This window comes from Bos javanicus, chromosome 25, assembly GCF_032452875.1.
Source record: "Bos javanicus breed banteng chromosome 25, ARS-OSU_banteng_1.0, whole genome shotgun sequence".
Taxonomy (NCBI): Eukaryota; Metazoa; Chordata; class Mammalia; order Artiodactyla; family Bovidae; genus Bos; species Bos javanicus.
Genome location: NC_083892.1, coordinates 27,234,873 through 27,253,225, shown reverse-complemented (window position 1 = coordinate 27,253,225; position 18,353 = coordinate 27,234,873). Strand labels below are relative to the sequence as shown.

The following is an 18,353-nucleotide window of genomic DNA, read 5'->3' as shown; positions in this document are numbered from 1 at the left end:
GGTTGCCATTTCCTTCTGCAGGGGATCTTCCTGACCCAGGGATCAAACTCGAAACTCCTGCATAGGCAGGCAAATTCTTTACCTCTGAGCCACTGGAGAAGCCCATGTGAAAGTGTAGTCGCTCAGTGGGTGTCCGACTCTTTGTGACCCCGCAGACGGTAGCCCACCAGGCTCCTCTGTCCATGGGATTCTCCAGGCAAGAATATTGGAATGGGTTACCATTCCCTTCTCCAGGGGATCTTCCCAACCCAGTTATCAAACCCTGGTCTCTAGAACTGCAGACAAATGATCAGTCGTCTCTTGACACAGATTTAATAAGGAAGGAGTCAGACTGTAATCGCGTTTATTCACGCTGCTGGATTTGACCATCAACGAATCCCTTCACTTAACAGTTTTATTTTCTAACAAGAAAGAGTTTCTCAGACGAATTCTCTCTTGTGTCCCAGAGCCAGGGCACAACAGGCCTTCCTCTGGGAGACACAGCCAGGAGTGTACCCCCAGCCAGATCCTTTCTTACCCTACACCTTCCTCTCCCCTCCACCCCCAGAAAATTCCCACACTGGCATCAGTTGCCAGAGGGTCCCAGACTTCACACAGCAGCATCAGCAGCAACCCCACTGGCCATAGCAAATGTCCCCAGGCCTTCATCCTTTCTTAGGATGGGAGGGGCAGCAGTTCCACCTGCCTGAACCCCCAAAGCCTCTCCCTCCAGGGAAAAGGGGCTCCCACTCTTGGCTTCAGTGGTTATTTTAGACCCAAAGGCCTAAAAAAATGTTCATACTTAAGGAAGCAACTCGGGAAGGGAGGGTGATGAGATGGGGGCTTCCTCTGCTTCACAAGCAACAGGCCCCAGGGCAGGGCTAGCATCAGGCTCTTTTTCTTGGTTGGCAACTGGGGGGTGTCCTCCACATCTGAGACACTCAGTCAACATAATCCAGAGGCAAAGGGCAATAAATGGGGGGTTGGTTTATTCACCCAGCAAAGGCTCTGGCTTCCCAGGAGGCACTAGTGGTGAAGAGCCCGCCTGCCAATGCAGGAGACGTGGGTCCGATCCCTGGGTCAGCAAGATCCCCTGGAGGAGGGCATGGCAACCCACTCCAGTAGTCTTGCCTGGAGAATCCCATGGACAGAGGAGCCTGGCAGACTATAGTCCACAGGGTCGCAGAGAGTCGGAGACAACTGAAGCACTTTGGCACACAGGCTCTGACAGTTTTTAAATGGCTGTGTGTGGCCTGGAAGAATGTATTTTGGGTTTTCTGTGCCTCATGGCTGACAGCTTCGTGATAATTCTGTGTAAGAGCAAGCTGACTGAACAGAAGGCCGGCTGAGTCAGCAAGGCTTCAGGTGTGATCCAGCTTGTGAGAGGCAGCATCAGCGGTCCCCGAGGACTTGCTAGAAGGGCCCACTTTTGACCCACCCCCGACCTACTGAACCAGAAATTCTGCCATCTGGGCTTTAGCCAAGGCATTCCGAGGTGCTTTGAAAAGGTGATTTTGGTACAAATGCTCCAGTCGGAGAATCACCCCAGTGGAAGGCCTCTTGCGGTGGTGAGACCAGACCAGACCTCGGAGGCCCCCCAAGGCGGAAAGTACCGGGAGGCTTCCGGGCCTCCTGACTCCCACAGAGTTCTCCAGCTGCTCCCCTCTCTCCTCCCCAAGCCCCCTGACCCTTCCTCAATCTCAACTTCTTCCCCGATCGCTGGGGCTTCCCAGTTCGCCAGCTAGAGTTTCTCCATTGACCTGACTTCAGGTCTCCCCTTCCCATTACCACCCCAACCCCTGGCGGGCTGTCTCCAGCACATGCTAACCCCCAACTTCTCAGAATGTTTGGAGTCCCGTCCCCAACCCCCTCCGCCCTGCCTTCAACCCCGGCGACCCCGACCAGACCGGCAGGGCCCCTCACCCCTCCCCGAACCCGACCGGCAGCTCAAGCCTCCGAGCCGGAGCCGCCGCTGACTTCGGGCCCCACGAGCAGCAGCGGCTGCGCATTTTTGCCCTTGTCGTGCCAGCACACATCGAAGAAGGGGTACACGGGCCCCGGCAGGCGCTCATGGAAGGCGAAGAGCAGCTCCAGCGCGTCGGGGTCGCTGGCGTCGTAGAAGGAGAGGACGCCGTCGCCGAAGCTCAAGTAGATCCCGATGCGCGTGGGCCGCCTCTCCGGGGTGCGCAGCGCGCGCGGCTCCTTGGCTTCGACGTGAGCCTCCAGGATCTTGCCGTCGCGCAGCCCGAGCAGCCAGAGCCCCTGCGAGGGCACCGCGTGCAGCCGGCCGCGGCGACCGGCCTGGGCGCCGATCACGCCCAGCGCCCAGCGCGGCTTGTCGCCCACCTCCACCTCCCAGTAGTGCTCGCCCTCGGAGAGCAGCTGGTGCGTCACCACAGCCACCGCCTTGTCGAACTGGCGGGGGTCCTCTCCGGCCGGCGGCGCCTTCTGCTCCGAGCACTCCACGCAGCGGCCCGAATTGGACAGCACGAGGCTCGGGTGCGCCGTGCTCGGGTCAAAGGTCAGCTCCTGCCGCGCTGCCACCGAAAGGAAGCGGGTCAGACCCTGAGGGTGGGCTTCCCTGCGAGCCTTCTCCCAACCTGCCTGCTGGGGGTACAGCTCCTCTCATCCTCCCAGCATCTCTGGGCAGTGAGCCCGCCTCCGCTTACTGACTCGGGCCAAAGGCCACACCTCTCAGGGCTTCAATTTGTTCAGCTGTAAAATGAGGCCATAATTCCCTCCTTCCAGGGTTGTGGGGAGGACTAAGTGGATACAAGGCCATGGCACTCAACATCTAAGGCCTTAGAGCAGGAGATAGTCAGGAAGCCTGGTCCTAAGATAGTCTCAACCTCACCGGGCTGTGTGACCAAGTCAGGTTTGACCAGTCTCTGGGCCTTAGTCTTCTCTTGGCTAAAGCAGAGGTCCCTTCATTCCCCCCAGTGAGGCCAGGTATACATCGCCTGGAGCTCTAACTCCCCAGTGGGCTCTATCTCTTGTGGAGAAGAAGCCCTTGGGTCTCCCGGGCCACAGGACAGAGTCAGTGTCTGACCCCAGGGTTCCAGCTCCGCAGGTCCTCAGCTCCCAGTGAGCAGGGCATATCGTCCCCACTGGTGGGGCACAGCAGGGGCAGGGACGGTCCATGGGTCTTGCAGGGCTCAAACCCAGGCCCCAGCTTCCCCTGCTGCCGGCAGCAGCATCCTTTCAGTAAGCAGGACTTACTGTCAGGACTTCCCTCGTGCTCCAGTGGCTAACACTCTGCACTCCCAATGCAGGGTGCCTGAGGTTTGATCCTGGTTGGAGAACTAAAATCCTATAGCCAGGAACTAAAGAGTCCACGTGCCACAGTGAAGATGGAAGAGCCCTCATGCCCCAGCTAAGATCCAGTGGCACAGCCAAAAAAAAAAGCAGTGCCCTCTCCATGTCAGTCACCCACCTGAAAACCCCATGCCCTTTAAAGTCCTTCTCTGAGCACAGGTTACAAGGGTACTAACCCTGAGGGAAAGGGGCAGTAGGCACCTTCTAGGTGATCTCCCCAGTTGGGATTGAGAGGCCTCTCTGTATGCGGCTGGGGCCTCCCATCAACCACACCATCACAAGCACAAACCCAGGGTGGGCCCCTCCCAGTACCTGGCATCAGAGCCCGGAACATCTTCCTCCACACCTGGAATTTGAAGTCATCTGAGATGATGGGCAGCTGGATGTCCAGACGGGCAGGTGGTGGTGACTCTGCCAGGATCTTCTGCAGCCTGGGGGTGGGGAGAGGGGAGGAAGGGTCCATGAAGGGACTCCCTGGAAGAGGCACAGAGTAGGGGGAGGGCAAGGGGCAGTACTCAGAAGACAGAAGGAAGGAGCTGTGGTCAAGTTCCAAGATGTGCCCCCCCTCATCATACCCTGGTTTAAAGCCCTTCTGTTTTCATTTGTTTGGAAAGATGAAAAAGGTGTGGAGATGGATGGTGGTGATAGTTACACAACAAGGTGAATGTACTTAATGCCACTGCACTTAAAATGTACCCCAAAAAAAGGTTAAAATGGGGAATTTCCTGGCAGCCCAGTGGTTAGGACTCTTCCCTCTCACTGCCAGTCCCTGGTCAGGAAACTAAGATCCTGCAAGCCACGCAGTGAGGCAAAATAAAAAAGAAAAAAACTTGGTTAAAATGGTAAATTTTATGTTATGTATATTTTGTTGTTTTTGTTGTTTAGTCTCTAAGTCATGTCCAACTCTTTTGCGAGCCCATGGATTGTAGGAGATCAAACCAGCCAATCCTAAAGGAAATCAGTCCTGAATATTCATTGGAAGGACTGATGCTGAAGCTGAAACTCTAATACTTTGGCTACCTGATGCAAAGAACTGACTCACTGGAAAAAAACACTGATGCTGGGCAAGATTGAAGGCAGGAGAAGGGGATGACAGAGAATGAGATGGTTGGATGATGACTTGATGGACATGAGTTTGAACAAGCTCCAGGAGTTGGTGATATACAAGGAAACCTGGTGTGCTACAGTCCCTGGGGTCACAAAGATGGACACAACTGAGCAACTGAATTGATGATGACTTGATGGACATGAGTTTGAACAAGCTCCAGGAGTTGGTGATAGACAGGGAAACCTGGCGTGCTACAGTCCCTGGGGTCACAAAGATGGACACAACTGAGCAACTGAATTGAACTGGGTTAGGGTTAGTCCATGGGATTTTCCAGGCAAGAATACTGGAGTGGGTTGCCATTTCCTCCTCCAGGGGATCTTCCTAACCCAGGGATTGAATCCATGTCTCCTGCATTGGCAAGCAGATTCTTTACCACTAAGCCACCAGGGAAGCCCATGTATATTTTACCAGTATTTTTTCAAAGCCTTCTCTTGGGATAAGGTCCAGCTCCTCCCCCTTCACAGTTTGGCCCCCTCCAGCCACACCAGCTTCATCTTCGCTTCCTCTTAGCAGTCTGCACTTGCTGTTCCCTCTGCCTCCAATGCTCTTCCACCAACTCTTTACTTGCATGCTATGTCACTTCAGCCATGTCTGACTCTTTGCAACCTTATGGACAGTAGCCCACCAGCCTCCTCTGTCCATGGGATTCTCTAGGCAAGAATATTGGAGTGGGTTCCCATGCCCTCCTCCAGGGGATCTTTCCAACCTAGGGATCAAATCCACATCTCTTATGTCTCCTGGATTGGCAGGCGGGTTCTTTACTGCCAGCACCACCTGGGAAGCCTGTTCACTCCTTCAGCATCCAGCTCTAACATGCACACCTTTGGAAAGCCTGGCCCTGCCACCACCCCCCACTCCCCCCCCACCCTCCCGATAGCAGCACTGAGTGATGCCTGTGTCCCTGCCCACATCTGTCTCCAGCAGTGGTCTGGGAGGTCCCTGAGGAGAAAGACAGGTCAAGTTCATGTGCGCACAAAGTGCAGGGGAATCCCAGTGGACTGAATAGGAGGAGAGGGTGAACCAGCCGGTGTCCCTGGCAGACAAGGGCAGGATGGGAACAGGGGCAGGGCCAGGCTGATCTCACCTGCTGGTCACCAGGCAGTATTTCTGGAAAGAGAGAAAAAGAGAATGGAGATGAACAGGCAAGGGGGACACTGGGGGGCTTCTGAGGCTGGGGCAGAACACAGAAATGCTGGGTGCGGGGTCAGGAAGAATCAGAAAAGACAAAAGAAACCCAGAATTCAAGGCCACCCCTAGCCCTTTACTGCTGCGTGAATTAGAAAAAATACACCCTTCCTAAAGAAACTAATTCCATCTGATAAAGTGTCCTAATAAAAATGCAGACCTACAAGGTCTATGATACAAATGATGCCCTCTTAGATACAGCGTCCTTGGGCAGTGCCCCACCTAAACAACCAGAAGGGCCATCCTGGGGCGCACCCCTCCTCAGTGTGTGACCCTGGCTCATCCCTGCCTGTCTCTGTACCTTGGGGTCCCTATGTGACAACGGAATGAGGTCTCCAAAGCCTAAACCCTGGCTGAGGGGCAGAGGGAAGCCATCCAGTGCTCACCATGAGGAACTCTGTCTGAGGCTTGTCTGCCACCTCCTCCAGCACCTTCTCCATCTGCCGCAGCTGCTCCAGGTAAGAGTTCAGGCTCCCCAGCTCCCGCCGCAAGGCGACCCCCGCCTCACCCCGCACTCGCTCGGCTTCACGATCCAAGGAGCCTTCCAGGGCAGCCAGGAACAAACGCATCTTGCCCAGTTGTTCCCCCACTGCCCCCCTGAACTGACGCACCGTCTCCTGGGGGGGCAGACAGGAAAGAGCATTTGCCTGGGGACCCCCAGCCTGGACCCCCAGTCCCCGGGCTTTGCTGGGACGAGTCCCTCACCTCCACTTCCAGCAGCTGATGCTCCAGCAGGGCCACGCTCTTCTCCTTCCGCATACAAGCCTCCTGCAGCTGCATCTTCTGCTGTGGGAGCTGCGTCTGGTGGGGGGAGGGCAGATATAAAGAAGTGATGCTACCGCCCACCTCCCCCACCAAACCCATACCTCCCCGCCTTAACCTGCCCCCTCTGGCTCAGCTTCAATGCCAGCTCCTCTTCCAGCCAGGCTGGCAACTTATCATCCCCCAAACACAGTTGCTGGTCTCAAGCACTTGCCAGTACCGCTTCTGAGGTCTGGAATATCCCCCCCTCCCATTGTCTATCTCCATTAAGTCCTCCCCAGCCTTGTCTTTCCTGATTGCATCCCCCCAGCAGGCAGCCCTTCAGCATAGATCTTTGGGAAGACGATTATCACAGATGTAGTTGGGTCTCCTCCCCCAGAGAGGTAAGGGCTTGGCGCACAGCGGGTTTCAGGGGGTAGTGGAGGACGTGTTCAGGAGACAGGCAGCCTCCTATTCCTGTCCTTCACCCTATACCTAAAAGCAGAATCTTAGCAAAACCCTCTAACCAGCCTCCCTGCACACTTGTAGGCTCTAAGGGTAGTAGTGTAATGTGAGTTGCTCGGTCGTGTCCAACTCTTTGCAACCCCATGGACCCACCAGCCTCCTCTGTCCATGGGATTCTCCAGGCAAGAATACTGGAGCCATTCTCTTCTCCAGGAGTTCTTCCTGACCCAGGGATCAAACCCAGGTCTCCTGCATTGCAAGCGGATTCTTTACTGTTTGAGCCACCAAGCAGAGTTTCCCTGGTTCTGAGGGTAGGCAATTGAATAAAAATGTCTTCTGGGACTTCCCTGGTGGCCCAATGGTTAAGACTCTCAGCTGCCAATGCAGGGGGTGTAGGTTCTATCCCTGGTTGAGGAACTAAGATCCCACAGGCAGTGCAGCATGGCCAAAAGCTTAAAAAGAAAGTCTTCTGCATGGACAAACCAAACAAACCTGTGGGCCAGCTCCTACTCTAGGTCTGTCAGTTTGGGATCCTGAAATGCAGGCATAGGGGAGTTCTTAATACCTCCAGCCAAAGCCAGTTTGCTGGGAGGTGCACGGCCCTGGAATCAGACTGTTCCAGTCCTGTCGCCCTGACTTCCAACCTCAATTTTCCTCTTTTGCAGAATGGGAACGGTTATCCCCCACCTACCTTACCTGTGGTTTTTGGGACAAATTGGCAGCCTCCTCCCCACCTCCTCTAAAGGAAACTAGGAGACCCTCTAGGCACTGTTTGCTATAAATCCCCACCGAAATTGGACCATGGGCTACTGCGGCCAGCTGCCAGGTCAGTCTCCTTCCCCAGACATCTTCCAGGGCCACAGCCCTGTCTGCTGCTGGACAGGGTGGCCCTGGAGGCTCTCAGCTGTTTGAGGTTCATGGGTGACAGAGCTGAGCCATGGGGACCAAGCACAACGGCACCCTAGAGGCTGGGGGCTGAACAGAGAAGGTTCTTGGAACATCCCATGGTGAGGAGGTGTGGGGAGCAGTGCTCAACACAGTGCACGATGGGTCTCACCGACAGGCTGGTGTCCTTCTACTCCAAGGCAAGCAGGAGGCCACATGACTTTGGGGGTTGTGAGTCCCCCGTTGCCCAGCAGATCCCATTCAACCACTCTTGAGTCTTGGCACATGGTCTCTGGACTAACCCCTCTTCCTCCCCAAGGACCCAGGTGTTCTGCCCTACCCCAGGTTTCTTGTCCCTCATGTGGCTCAGATGATAAAGAATCTGCCTGCAACGTGAAAGTCGTGGGTTCGATCCCTAGGTTGGGAAGATTCCCTGGAGAAGGAAATGGCAACCCACTCCATTATTCTTGCCTGGAAACTTCCATGGACAGAGGAGCCTGGCAGGCTACAGTCCATGGGGTCACAGAATCAGACACACTTTCACTTTTCCCCCTCCTTCCAGGTATCTCTACTTCAGACCTCCAGCTACCTGCTCCCTGGGGCTTAGGGTGGACTGATGCAGACTCTGAAAGACTGTATCCTAACCCGCCTGCCCCTTTGAGGCTTCTGGACTCCCTGGTGCCCCGTTCCACTTCATGGACTCTCTTCTCTTTTTGCAGATAAAGATGGATGAGGATAGGCGTTCTGGGGTCACCAGCAGAGGGGAGCCTGGGTTGGGTGGGCTCCTGGGAGGAGGAGCCTCCTGCAGTGGGCTAGGAGACTACCAGCCAGCACCCCGAGGGACTGGGAAGGCTGGAGTACGAGGGACGGTGAGGCTGGGCCCCTGGAGGATTTGGGGGCCTTAAGGGCGGGGTCTACCCCATCTAGAAGTCTGGAGACTAAGGAGATGTGTCTTGCAACGCTGAAGGTTATGGGCAAACATTACCACCACCACCACCACCCTCAACAGCCGCCTGGAGCAGAGAGTGGCAGCTTCTCCATCGCAGAGACCGTGGACTGCTCCGAGCCTCCGGACTCCGCCTCCACCAGGCCCTGCACCTGTCGTTTATTCTTCCAACAACCCTATAAATGGCTTCATGACATATCTCCCTGGGCCTGTCCTGTGCTACACTCCTGTAGCTCTACACGCGTGTGATCTGCCACACGTACGCCAGGCGAGCCAGCGTGTGCCTGCGTCTCCATTTGCCAGTGTCTGGGCATCCGCGGAGATGGCAAACCTCGGGGCACGCACACTGTGTGTGGAGCCTGGAGGCGTTCAGAACTTCCAGCTCCAACCACAAAAACAGCCTGCACTTGGGTCTCGGTACCAACCCGGGGCTGTGCACTGAGTTGCGCGCGCAGGCGTGCCTTGGCCTCCCAGGTGAGGCTGCATCTGGTAACTGTCAGGTCATTACAAATTTGGTAGCTCCAGGGGCGCGGGAGCCGGGCGGTCCCGGACAGCGAGGCTCCTCTTATCCAGGGCTACGCCCAGCAGCCGAGCCTGTTCGCGTGGGCCGCAGGCACCGACCCTGTCCTCCGCTAGGGCCCCAGCGAGGCAGACTCCGCTCTGCCGCTGCGCTCTTCTCGCATCCCCGCGTGTGCTCCAGCGACCGCGCTCGTCCAGCCGAGGCCGGTCTCCGAGCGCTTCTTCCAGGCTCTGGTCTCCGCCAGGCCCCGCCTTCAGCTCATCTTCCCTAGCCGCCCCGCCCCGCCCCGCCCGCGTCCCTGGCACCTCCAGGGGCCCGGGCCCTGAAGTTGAGGCCGGATCGGCCCGACCCCGACCCGTCCAACCATCCCATCCGACCCCGATCCCCGCCGGAGGGGCCCGCACCTTGAGGCGCGCGTGGGCTTCGGCGGCCGGCAGCAGGCGGTGGCCGCGGTGGGAGCCGAGCGAGGCGCACACGCCGCACACGAGCGCGCGGTCCTGCTCGCAGTAGATGCTCAGCGGGTCCAGGTGCTCCTCGCAGTGGCCCTGCGGCACCTGCGCCAGCCCCTCCACCAGACGCGCCAGCTGCAGGTTGGTGCTGAGCGCCTGCGGCCGCGTGGGAGCCTGGCAGCTCGGGCAGAGCACCGTGCCGTCCGCCGCCGGCTCCCCGGCCACGCGGCTCAGGCAGGCGCGACAGAAGCTGTGGCCGCACTCGGCAGTCACGGGCGCGTCGAACAGCTGCAGGCACAGCGGGCAGGACAGCTCCTGGTGCAGGAGGCCGGGCGCGGCCGACATGGCGGGCCTGCGTGGAGGAGGGGTCCGTCAGGGAGGCGAGACCCGGGCCCAACCTCTAGAGGCCTCTCAACCCACACAGAAAGGGACTCTGGCTCAGGCCAAGGGAGAAAGGGAGACTCCCTTTCAGGCCCAGAGGCAGCCTCAACTGCAGTTCTCGTCCCCAGCCCACCCCTCCACCCCACCCAAATAGCCCCTGTCAGGGACCTGGCTCAACCCCTGTTCCTAAACTTGAGGCTGGCTTTCAAACCCCGTCCTACCCACAAATGTCCTTCCCCTGACTTGGCCCCTGGCCTCAGCCCCAATCCCAAATTCTCCAGTGTCCCTGCCCTCTCCTCTCACCTCTCTAGGACTCGAAGCAAGCCCCTGTCCCCGTGTCCCTCCCCTTCCCCTTATCCCCAGCCACCATCCCCCACCAGGACCCCAGGACTCACAGGTCTGGCTGGAGATCTTGGCTAAAAAGAGACTCCCAAGAGGCCCAGTCAAGGTCAAGCCTAACTGTAGGTGGCTCCGAGCTGTGTCTGAAGAGAAGCAAGCACCAAGCTCAGAGCAAGGACGTGGGCACCACGGGTGATTGGTGTGCGGTGAAGAGCAGACAGACCCTCCAAGGCTGAGCCCTGGCCCCAGGACTATATATAGCTTGCCCGGCCCATCCCCTCACATCACTTCTGGAAACTGCTCTAAAAGTGAGGACTGAGCGGTCAGCGGACAAGCGTCACATGGCAAAGCCACCTGTCCTGGCCCATCACACTCTGCTGTCCCCTGCCCAGCCTGGAGCCAAAACTCAGAGCTAGCAGAGAGACAGGGCCTCTGAAACCACAGAAAAGACAGAAACATGATTGGAAGGAGTCTCCGCTTTCTCCCCAACTTCACCATTTCCAGCCTCCCCTGTTCCCTCCCTGTGGCCCCCTCCCCAGCTTATCACTCACTTATTCCCCAAACTTAAGGCACAAAGTCACACGGGACAGAATCTCCTCCAACCCTGAAAGCTTTCCTTCTTGCAGGACTGAGGGCAGGGTCTTTCCCCAGCTGGAGTTTCCAGTGCTCAGCACAAGCCCTAGAGCCATGTGGGCCTCCCTGAGTGCTCAGGAAAGGAACGACAGAGGGACAGTTTAATTAATGAATGAACTATATCCAGAGCCGGAGGTTGAAACTCCATCCTGCTCTGGGAGCCTCAAGGCTTATCCTTCAAATCTCAGTGTAAATTGCATTCAGCATAAAAACCAAAGTCCTCTTACCCTGTTCGTCGCTGACCTCTCCCCCTGCTCACTCCAGCCTTGCCCTTTGCACTTCTAACCCCTCTGCCTGGAACATTCTTGAAAACCCTATTATTGGAAGCTGCTGCATAGCACAGGGAGCTTAGTCTGATGTTTTGTGATGACCTGGAAGGGTAGGATGAGAGGATGGGAGGACAGCTCAAGAGAGCAGGGATGTATGTATACTTAGAGCTGATAAACTGTTGTACAGCAGAAACTAACACAACATTGTAAAGCAATTATATCCAATTAAAATATAAATAAAACACAGTTTTCGCATGACCACTTCCCTCTCTCCCTCAGATCTTCCCCAATGTCACCATTTTCAGTGGGGCTTTTCCTAACTCCCTGATTTTAAATCTCACATCTTCCTTCCTCGATTTATTTTTCTCCATAACATTTATCACAATCTGACACATACATATTTCACTTGTTAGTTTCTTGTCTGTCTTCTCCTACCAGAACATAAATTTTGTTCACTGCTCCTTTCTAACTTCCAACAAAGTCTGGGGCACACAGCAGTTGCTCAGTAAACACTCAATGAATGAAAAATCACAAGGACTCCCTCTGTCCTTCTCTTCTGACCTCTCAGCATTTTCCTGGATTTATTTCCCCCTCGACCACTCTGTTTCTCTTAGTTTGAGTTTCCATAAGAGTCAGATCAATTGTCCTATGAGAGTAACCAGACACCCCCACCACAGGTGAAAAACAAGGTGGAATTATTTCCCCTGATTATAAAGGAGGAGGCAGCTGTCCCCCCCTCCCCTTCTTCAAGGTCATCACACTCCAACTTTTTGGCAAGTAAATAAATCTCCCCAGAAGCCAGAGAGCTCCTAGCACACCTTCTGTTTTGTGGCTCGCCTCTGAGTTCTGCGGCTCATTCCATCTTTATTTTTAGTTAATTAATTAATTTGGCTGCATCGGGTCTTGGCTGCTGCATGCCAGAATCTTCATTGCATCATTTGGAATCTTTCATTATGGTGCACTCTAGATGTGGTGCTTGGACTTAGTTGCTCTGCAGCATGTGGGATCTTTCTCCTGGAGGAGGAAATGGCAACCCACTTCATTATAGTGCCAGGAAAATCCCATGGACAGAGGAGCCTGATGCGGGGGGGAGGGTAGGGCAGGGGGCAGGTACAGTCCATGGGGTCGCTAAGAGTTGGACATGACTGAGTGACTGAATACACACACATATGGGATTTTAACTCCCCGACTAGGAATCATACCCATGCCCCCTGCATTGTGAGGCAGATTCTTAACCACTGGACCACCAGGGAAGTCCCTCATTCCTTAAACACTTGCCTGTTAAGTTCTTGCATGTTGCATGCTGGCCAGCTTAGGAAGCTGCTCCAGGCTTCCTGGTACCTTGGGGGCTTAATCTGGGAACTTTGCTCAGGCTGTAATCATTTGGGCGTCTCAGGAAGAGATAAGTGAGGTTTTATGATTCTTTTGGATCAGAGCAATTAACTATATTAAAAGCTGTATTATATAGCACCATCCTTATGGCAGAAAGTGAAGAGGAACTAAAGAGCCTCTTGATGAATGAAAGAGGAGAGTGAAAAAGTTGGCTTAAAACTCAACATTCAAAAAAATAAGATCATAGCATCTGGTCCCATCACTTCATGGCAAATAGATGGGGAAACAATGGAAACAGTGACAGACTTTATTTTCTTGGGCTCTTAAAATCACTGCAGATGGTGATTGCAGCCATGAAATTAAAAGACGCTTGCTTCTTGGAAGAAAAGCTATGACCAACCTAGACAGCATATTAAAAAGCAGAGACATTACTTTGCCAACAAAGGTCGAGTAGTTATGTGTGGATATGAGAGCCGGACCATAAAGAAAGCTGAGCACCAAAGAACTGATGGTTTTGAACTGTGGTGTTGGAAAAGACTCTTGAGAGTCCCTTGGACTGCAAGGAGATCCAACCAGTCCATCCTAAAGGAAATCAGTCCTGAATATTCATTGGAAAGACTGATGCTGAAGCCGAAACTCCAATACTTTGGCCACCTAATGCGAAGAACTGACTCATTGGAAAAGCCCCTGATGCTAAGAAAGATTGAAGGCAGGAAGAGACAGGGATGACAGAGGATAAGATGGTTGGATGGCCTCACTGACTTGATGGACATGAGTTTGAGCAAACCCTGGGAGTTGGTGATGGGCAGGGAAGCCTGGCATGCTGCAGTCCCTGGGGCTGCAAAGAGTCAGACACGACTGAGCAAATGAACTAAACTGAACTAAATTAACTATATAAATCACTACAGATTTAATTCTCCTGATTATGTGGATAACCATAGGGAGGTAGGGAGGTATGGCTTTTTCCCAGAACCCTGAGAAATCCAGGGAAGTTCCACTTCTCCAAACAGGAAGCGGGTTGGAGATGAGAGCCCACCTGTAGCATCTTTCAGCTACAATATAAGGATAAGTAGGATAATAACCCCCACTCCAGTACTCCTGCCTGGAAAAGCCCGTGGACGGAGGAGCCTGGAAGGCTGCAGTCCATGGGGTCGCTGAGGGTCGGACACGACTGAGCAACTTCACTTTCACTTTTCACTTTCATGCATTGGAGAAGGAAATGGCAACCCACTCCAGTGTTCTTGCCTGGAGAATCCCAGGGACGGGGAGCCTGGTGGGCTGCTGTCTGTGGGGTTGCACAGAGTCGGACACGACTGAAGTGACTTAGCAGCAGCGGCAGCAGGATAATAACCTCATTCCTGGAAGTTTGTTATGAAGATGAAATTATTATCTAGATAAATAATAAACTAAATAGGTAATAAACTGAGTAAACACCAAGCAGAGTGTTCTGGCACCAACGATTTAGGAAGCTATGACTGCCAGTGTGTGTGTGTGTGTGTGTGTGTGTGTGTGTGTGTTTCAGTCATGTCCAACTCTTTGGGACCCCACGGGTTGTAGCCCGTCAGGCTCCTCTGTCCATGGGATTTCCCAGGCAAGAATACTGGAATAGGTTGCCACTTCCTCCTCCAGGGGATCTGCTCGACCCAGGGATTGAACCCGCATCTTTTGCATCTCCTGCATCTGTCCACAATGTGAGAGACCTAGGTTCAATCCCTGGTTGGGAAGATTCCCTGGAGAAGGAAATGGCAACCCACTCCAGTACTTTTGCCTTGAAAATCCCATGAATGGAGGAGTTTGGTGCAGGCTACTCTCCATGGGGTCGCAAAGAGTCTGGCACTTTCACTTTCACTTTCCTCCTCCAGGGGATCTGCTTGACTCAGGGATTGAACCTGCATCTTTTGCATCTCCTGGACTGGCAGGCAGATTCTTTACCATTGAGCCACCTGGGAAGCCCCCTGACAACTGCCACTACAACATTCAAATCTTGACTCTGCTCCTTCCTCATTGTGTGACCTTGGGCAAGTCATTCAACCTGATTTTCTCATCTGTAAAATAGGGATCACATCAGGATTATTATCAAGACTATTGGATTGTTATGAAGATTCAACAGGCCAATTCATAGAAAACTTTTTGAACAATGTCAGGCCCATACAAAATGTTCAATAAATGTTGACATTGATATTATTACAATTACTACTATTAATTTTTCCAATGCATCTTCCTTACACTCCAGTAGGATCAATAACACCATCCCCACTTCACCGATTGGGAAACTTAGGCTAAGAAACTGTAACAATGACAAAAGCACAGTCTGTACTAGCCCTGTTCCAAGCACTACACAATTCTTAATCCATTTATAACCTCATAACAATCCCATCATTGCTCCTATCTTAACTGAAGCCATGAGGCACAAAAAGATTAAATGCCTTGCCCCATGTCTTGGCAATCTATGGTCCTTCTGGCCCCAGGGGGGCAATCTGGCTCCAGCAATCAAAGAATTACTTCTGTTGGGGGCAAGGGGTCACGTCACACCCAGGAAACATCTTACCAACCCCAGCTGGTCTGGTTTAGTGCAGGGGGCAAGAAGCTTGGCCTGAGGTGAGACCTGGTGGTTCTTTCCTGCCAGGAGTCAAAACTCAGAACTCTGAGTACTTCCCCCAGAAAAGGAGGGTCAAGGGAGCAGGGATTCCCATGGCTTCCCAGAGAGTTGCCCAGGGCTCCTATCCCCCACCTCCACAAGGGAAAGCCACTCTCCAATCTCCAAGAATGAGCTGGCTCTGGGTCTACCTCCTGGGGGTTCCCTGGAGAAGCCACTGTTCTCAGAGCACCAATACCTGTGGCCTGGTGAGTGCAGACTCCAGAGAAGGGCTGTGACCACACTGAGTCATGCAGCGAAGAGGCAAAGGGTTTGGGAACCCAATCTGAGTGGATCTGATACCCCTCATCACTTGCTTTTCCCACTATTCCACAGTCTTCTGAATGTGCTCTCTAAGTTTCTCGAGCATTCTGCCAAGAGGAGAATATTAACATTATCCTTTCTAGTATTGCAACATCTGCCCTCCTAAGGGCATGTCCGGACAGTCTGGAGGAGGCTTATGTTCCCAGATGCATTATCTCTCTAAGAAACCTATCATTTTTTTTTGTCATAAACATACAATTTTTTTTCCTTTTTTATTGGAGTATAGTTGCTTTACAATATTGTGTTAGCTTCTGCTGTGCAGCAAAGTGAATCAGCCATATGTATACAAATATCCTCTTGGATTTTTGGATTTTCTTGCCTTTAGGTCACTGTAGAACACTGAGTAGAGCTCTCTCTGCTATACAGTAGGTCCTCATTAGTTATCTATTTTATACATAGTGGTGTATATATGTCAGTCCCGATCTCCCAATCCACCCCACCATCCCTCCCACCTTAGTATCCATACTTTTGTTCTCTATGCTTGGGTCTCTGTCTCCGCTTTGCAAATAAGTTTATCTATACCATTTTTCTAGATTCCATATATATGCATTAAATGCGATATTTGTTTTTCCCCTTCTGACTTACTCCATTCTGTGTGACAATCTCTTGGTCCATCCACATCTCTGCAAATGGCGCGATTTTGTTCCTTTTTATTGCTGAGTAATAGTCCATTGTATATATGTACCACATCTTCTTTATCCGTTCCTCTGTTGGTGTACATTAGGTTCCATTGGAATTTGTCAATTTTTGAAAACAAAAGTGGTACTTTTAGGATGTAGTTTGGAATTTGAGCCCAGGAGTCAGGTGGCTCCATCTATATTTCCTCGTGTTTCACCAGGGCAGGCTTTCAGAGGGCTTTCTGAAAACTTCAGTTTCCTCCTCTGTAAAGGGGGACAGACACACATACCTCATGGGGCTGTTGGGAGAATTGAGTGAGATTATGCATGTTAAGTGCTTAGCACATGCCTGGAATATAGTAAATTTGAAAAATGGAAGCTACTGTTACTGTTCTTAGTCTCCTACAGCACCTACCATGAGGCTGAGTACATAGTAGATCTTTAAAATTTTTTCTTAATTTTTAAATTTTTTATTGAAGTATAGTTTATTTACAATGTTTCAGGTGTCCAACAAAGTGATTCAGTTACACGTGTGTGTGTGTGCGTGTGCATGCATGTGTGCTCAGTCATGTCTGACTCGACCCCCTGGATGAGGAACAGGTTTCTATGATTCTAGACTCTCGGATTCATTTGTCATTTCATGAAGTCTCACTGAGGCAGAATCTGTTCAGTCTTGTGCTGGGTGCTGTGGACCTGAAAGGGTCTTCAAGGAGCCCTCAGTCTGGTGAGGAAAGCAGAGTGACCAGACAACTGTATGACAGTGAGAAAGGGATCAGAGGGGTATCCAGCCAGTGTGGCCAAGGGATAATTCATTTTGCACAGAGAGAACAGAAAAGCCAACTGGGAAGAGCAGACAGAGGCCAGGCCCAGAAGCCAGCCAGCCAACCTGCATGGTCCCTCAGTTATATGACCTTGGGCAAGTCCTTCAACCTCTCTGAGCCTCTTCTCACTTACAAGAGGGCCACTGTTCCCTATCCCAAAGGGACTGTTGGGAGGCTGAGAAATACTGCATGTGAAGGATCACAGACTATATACAGGGCTCATATTTTTATTATTTCTTAGACAAAGTGACTCCTGATGCATCTTGGAGGAGAGCAGGAACACATCAAGCAGACCAGGAGGGGAAAGAGGCCAAGCAGAGAGCAACTTCCGCACTTGCAGAAGTCCAGAGGCCAACGGTGCTGCTGAGGCAGTTAGCAAGAGCCGTAAAGGCCCTGCCAGAGAGCTTGGACTTGATTCTGGGGGCACTGAGATCACAGGAGGTTTACAAGCAGAGGAGGGACAGGATCAATATGTGGACTAGGAAGATGTAGCCTTCTGGCCACAGTGCACAAAAATCAATGGAGAGGCTCAGGGAACATTGGCTGCTGGACCATAAGTGCCACCCGTGGTGAGGATATTGGTACACAGTACTCCCCAGCCCAGCCCATGGAGGGCAGCATGCACATGGGTGGGGAGCAGGCCCTGCTACTCTGCCGGAAGCTCTTGAATACGTGTTGCACATAAACACAGCCTCAGTCATTTCTTCATTCAGCAAATCTTCACTGAGCATCTGCTCTCTCAGGCACTCTTTTTTTAAGTCAAACTCTATTTTATTTTTAACTTGTATTTGGCTGTGCTGGGTGTTTGTTGCTGCTTGCGAGCTTTCTCTAGCTGGGGCAAGCAGGGGCTAGTCTCTACTTGCTGTGCGTAGGCTTCTCCTTGCGGTGGCTTCTGTTGTTGCAGAGCATGGGCTCTAGAGCGCATGGGCTAGCTGCCCTGCAGCGTGTGGAATCTTCCCAGACCAGGGGGACCGTGTCCCCTGAACTGGCAAGTGGACTCACCACGGGACCACCAGGAAGTCCTCCCAGGCACTCTCTTGATGCTGGAGATTCATCAGTGAACCAGGCAAGGTCCCTGCCCTCCTAGAGCTCACGTTTTGGTGGGGAGATGGGTACCCACTAAGCGAATAAATGTCTAATGATGTCAAGATCACAGCACTAGAAGGAATGGCAATCGTTACAACCCAGCTGACAGGGGGAAATGTAGGATCCCTATACCCACCTAGGAAAGAGCCAGAATTGAAACTGAAGACTGTATGGCTTCAAGCCCACAGCAGTGAAAGCATTGAGTCCTAACCACTAGACTGGCAGGGAATTCCCAAAACTGCCTCTTTCTGAAGAGCTTATGTGGAAGGTAGGGCTTCCCTTGTGGCTCAGCTAGTAAAGAATCCGCCTGCAATGCAGAAGAC

At 52.8% G+C, this 18,353-nt stretch overlaps 1 protein-coding gene across 1 annotated transcript; it reads right to left on the bottom strand.

Moving 5' to 3' along the window:
• Nucleotides 1-326: 326 nt before the first annotated feature.
• On the bottom strand, nucleotides 327-10,769 carry TRIM72 (tripartite motif containing 72). Its single transcript, XM_061401756.1, has 7 exons — nucleotides 10,370-10,769; nucleotides 9,549-9,945; nucleotides 6,293-6,388; nucleotides 5,974-6,204; nucleotides 5,487-5,509; nucleotides 3,607-3,725; nucleotides 327-2,516 (listed from the first exon to the last, which is right to left on the bottom strand). Exons 2-7 carry the CDS (start codon nucleotides 9,936-9,938, stop codon nucleotides 1,927-1,929), a joined length of 1,449 nt encoding a protein of 482 aa, XP_061257740.1. The 5' UTR covers nucleotides 9,939-9,945; nucleotides 10,370-10,769; the 3' UTR covers nucleotides 327-1,926.
• Between the last annotated feature and the right edge of the window lie 7,584 nt (nucleotides 10,770-18,353).

What these genes read in the sequence shown, in the direction of transcription:
- TRIM72 (XM_061401756.1), bottom strand. Translation starts at nt 9,938, where the DNA reads ATGTCGGCCGCGCCCGGCCTCCTGCACCAGGAGCTGTCCTGCCCGCTG. An exon ending in CTCAGACAGAGTTCCTCATG is followed by an intron (nt 5,510 to 5,973) that starts GTGAGCACTGGA and finishes CTCTCTTTCCAG; the next exon opens with AAATACTGCCTGGTGACCAG. An exon ending in GTTCCGGGCTCTGATGCCAG is followed by an intron (nt 2,517 to 3,606) that starts GTACTGGGAGGG and finishes TTTCGGTGGCAG; the next exon opens with CGCGGCAGGAGCTGACCTTT.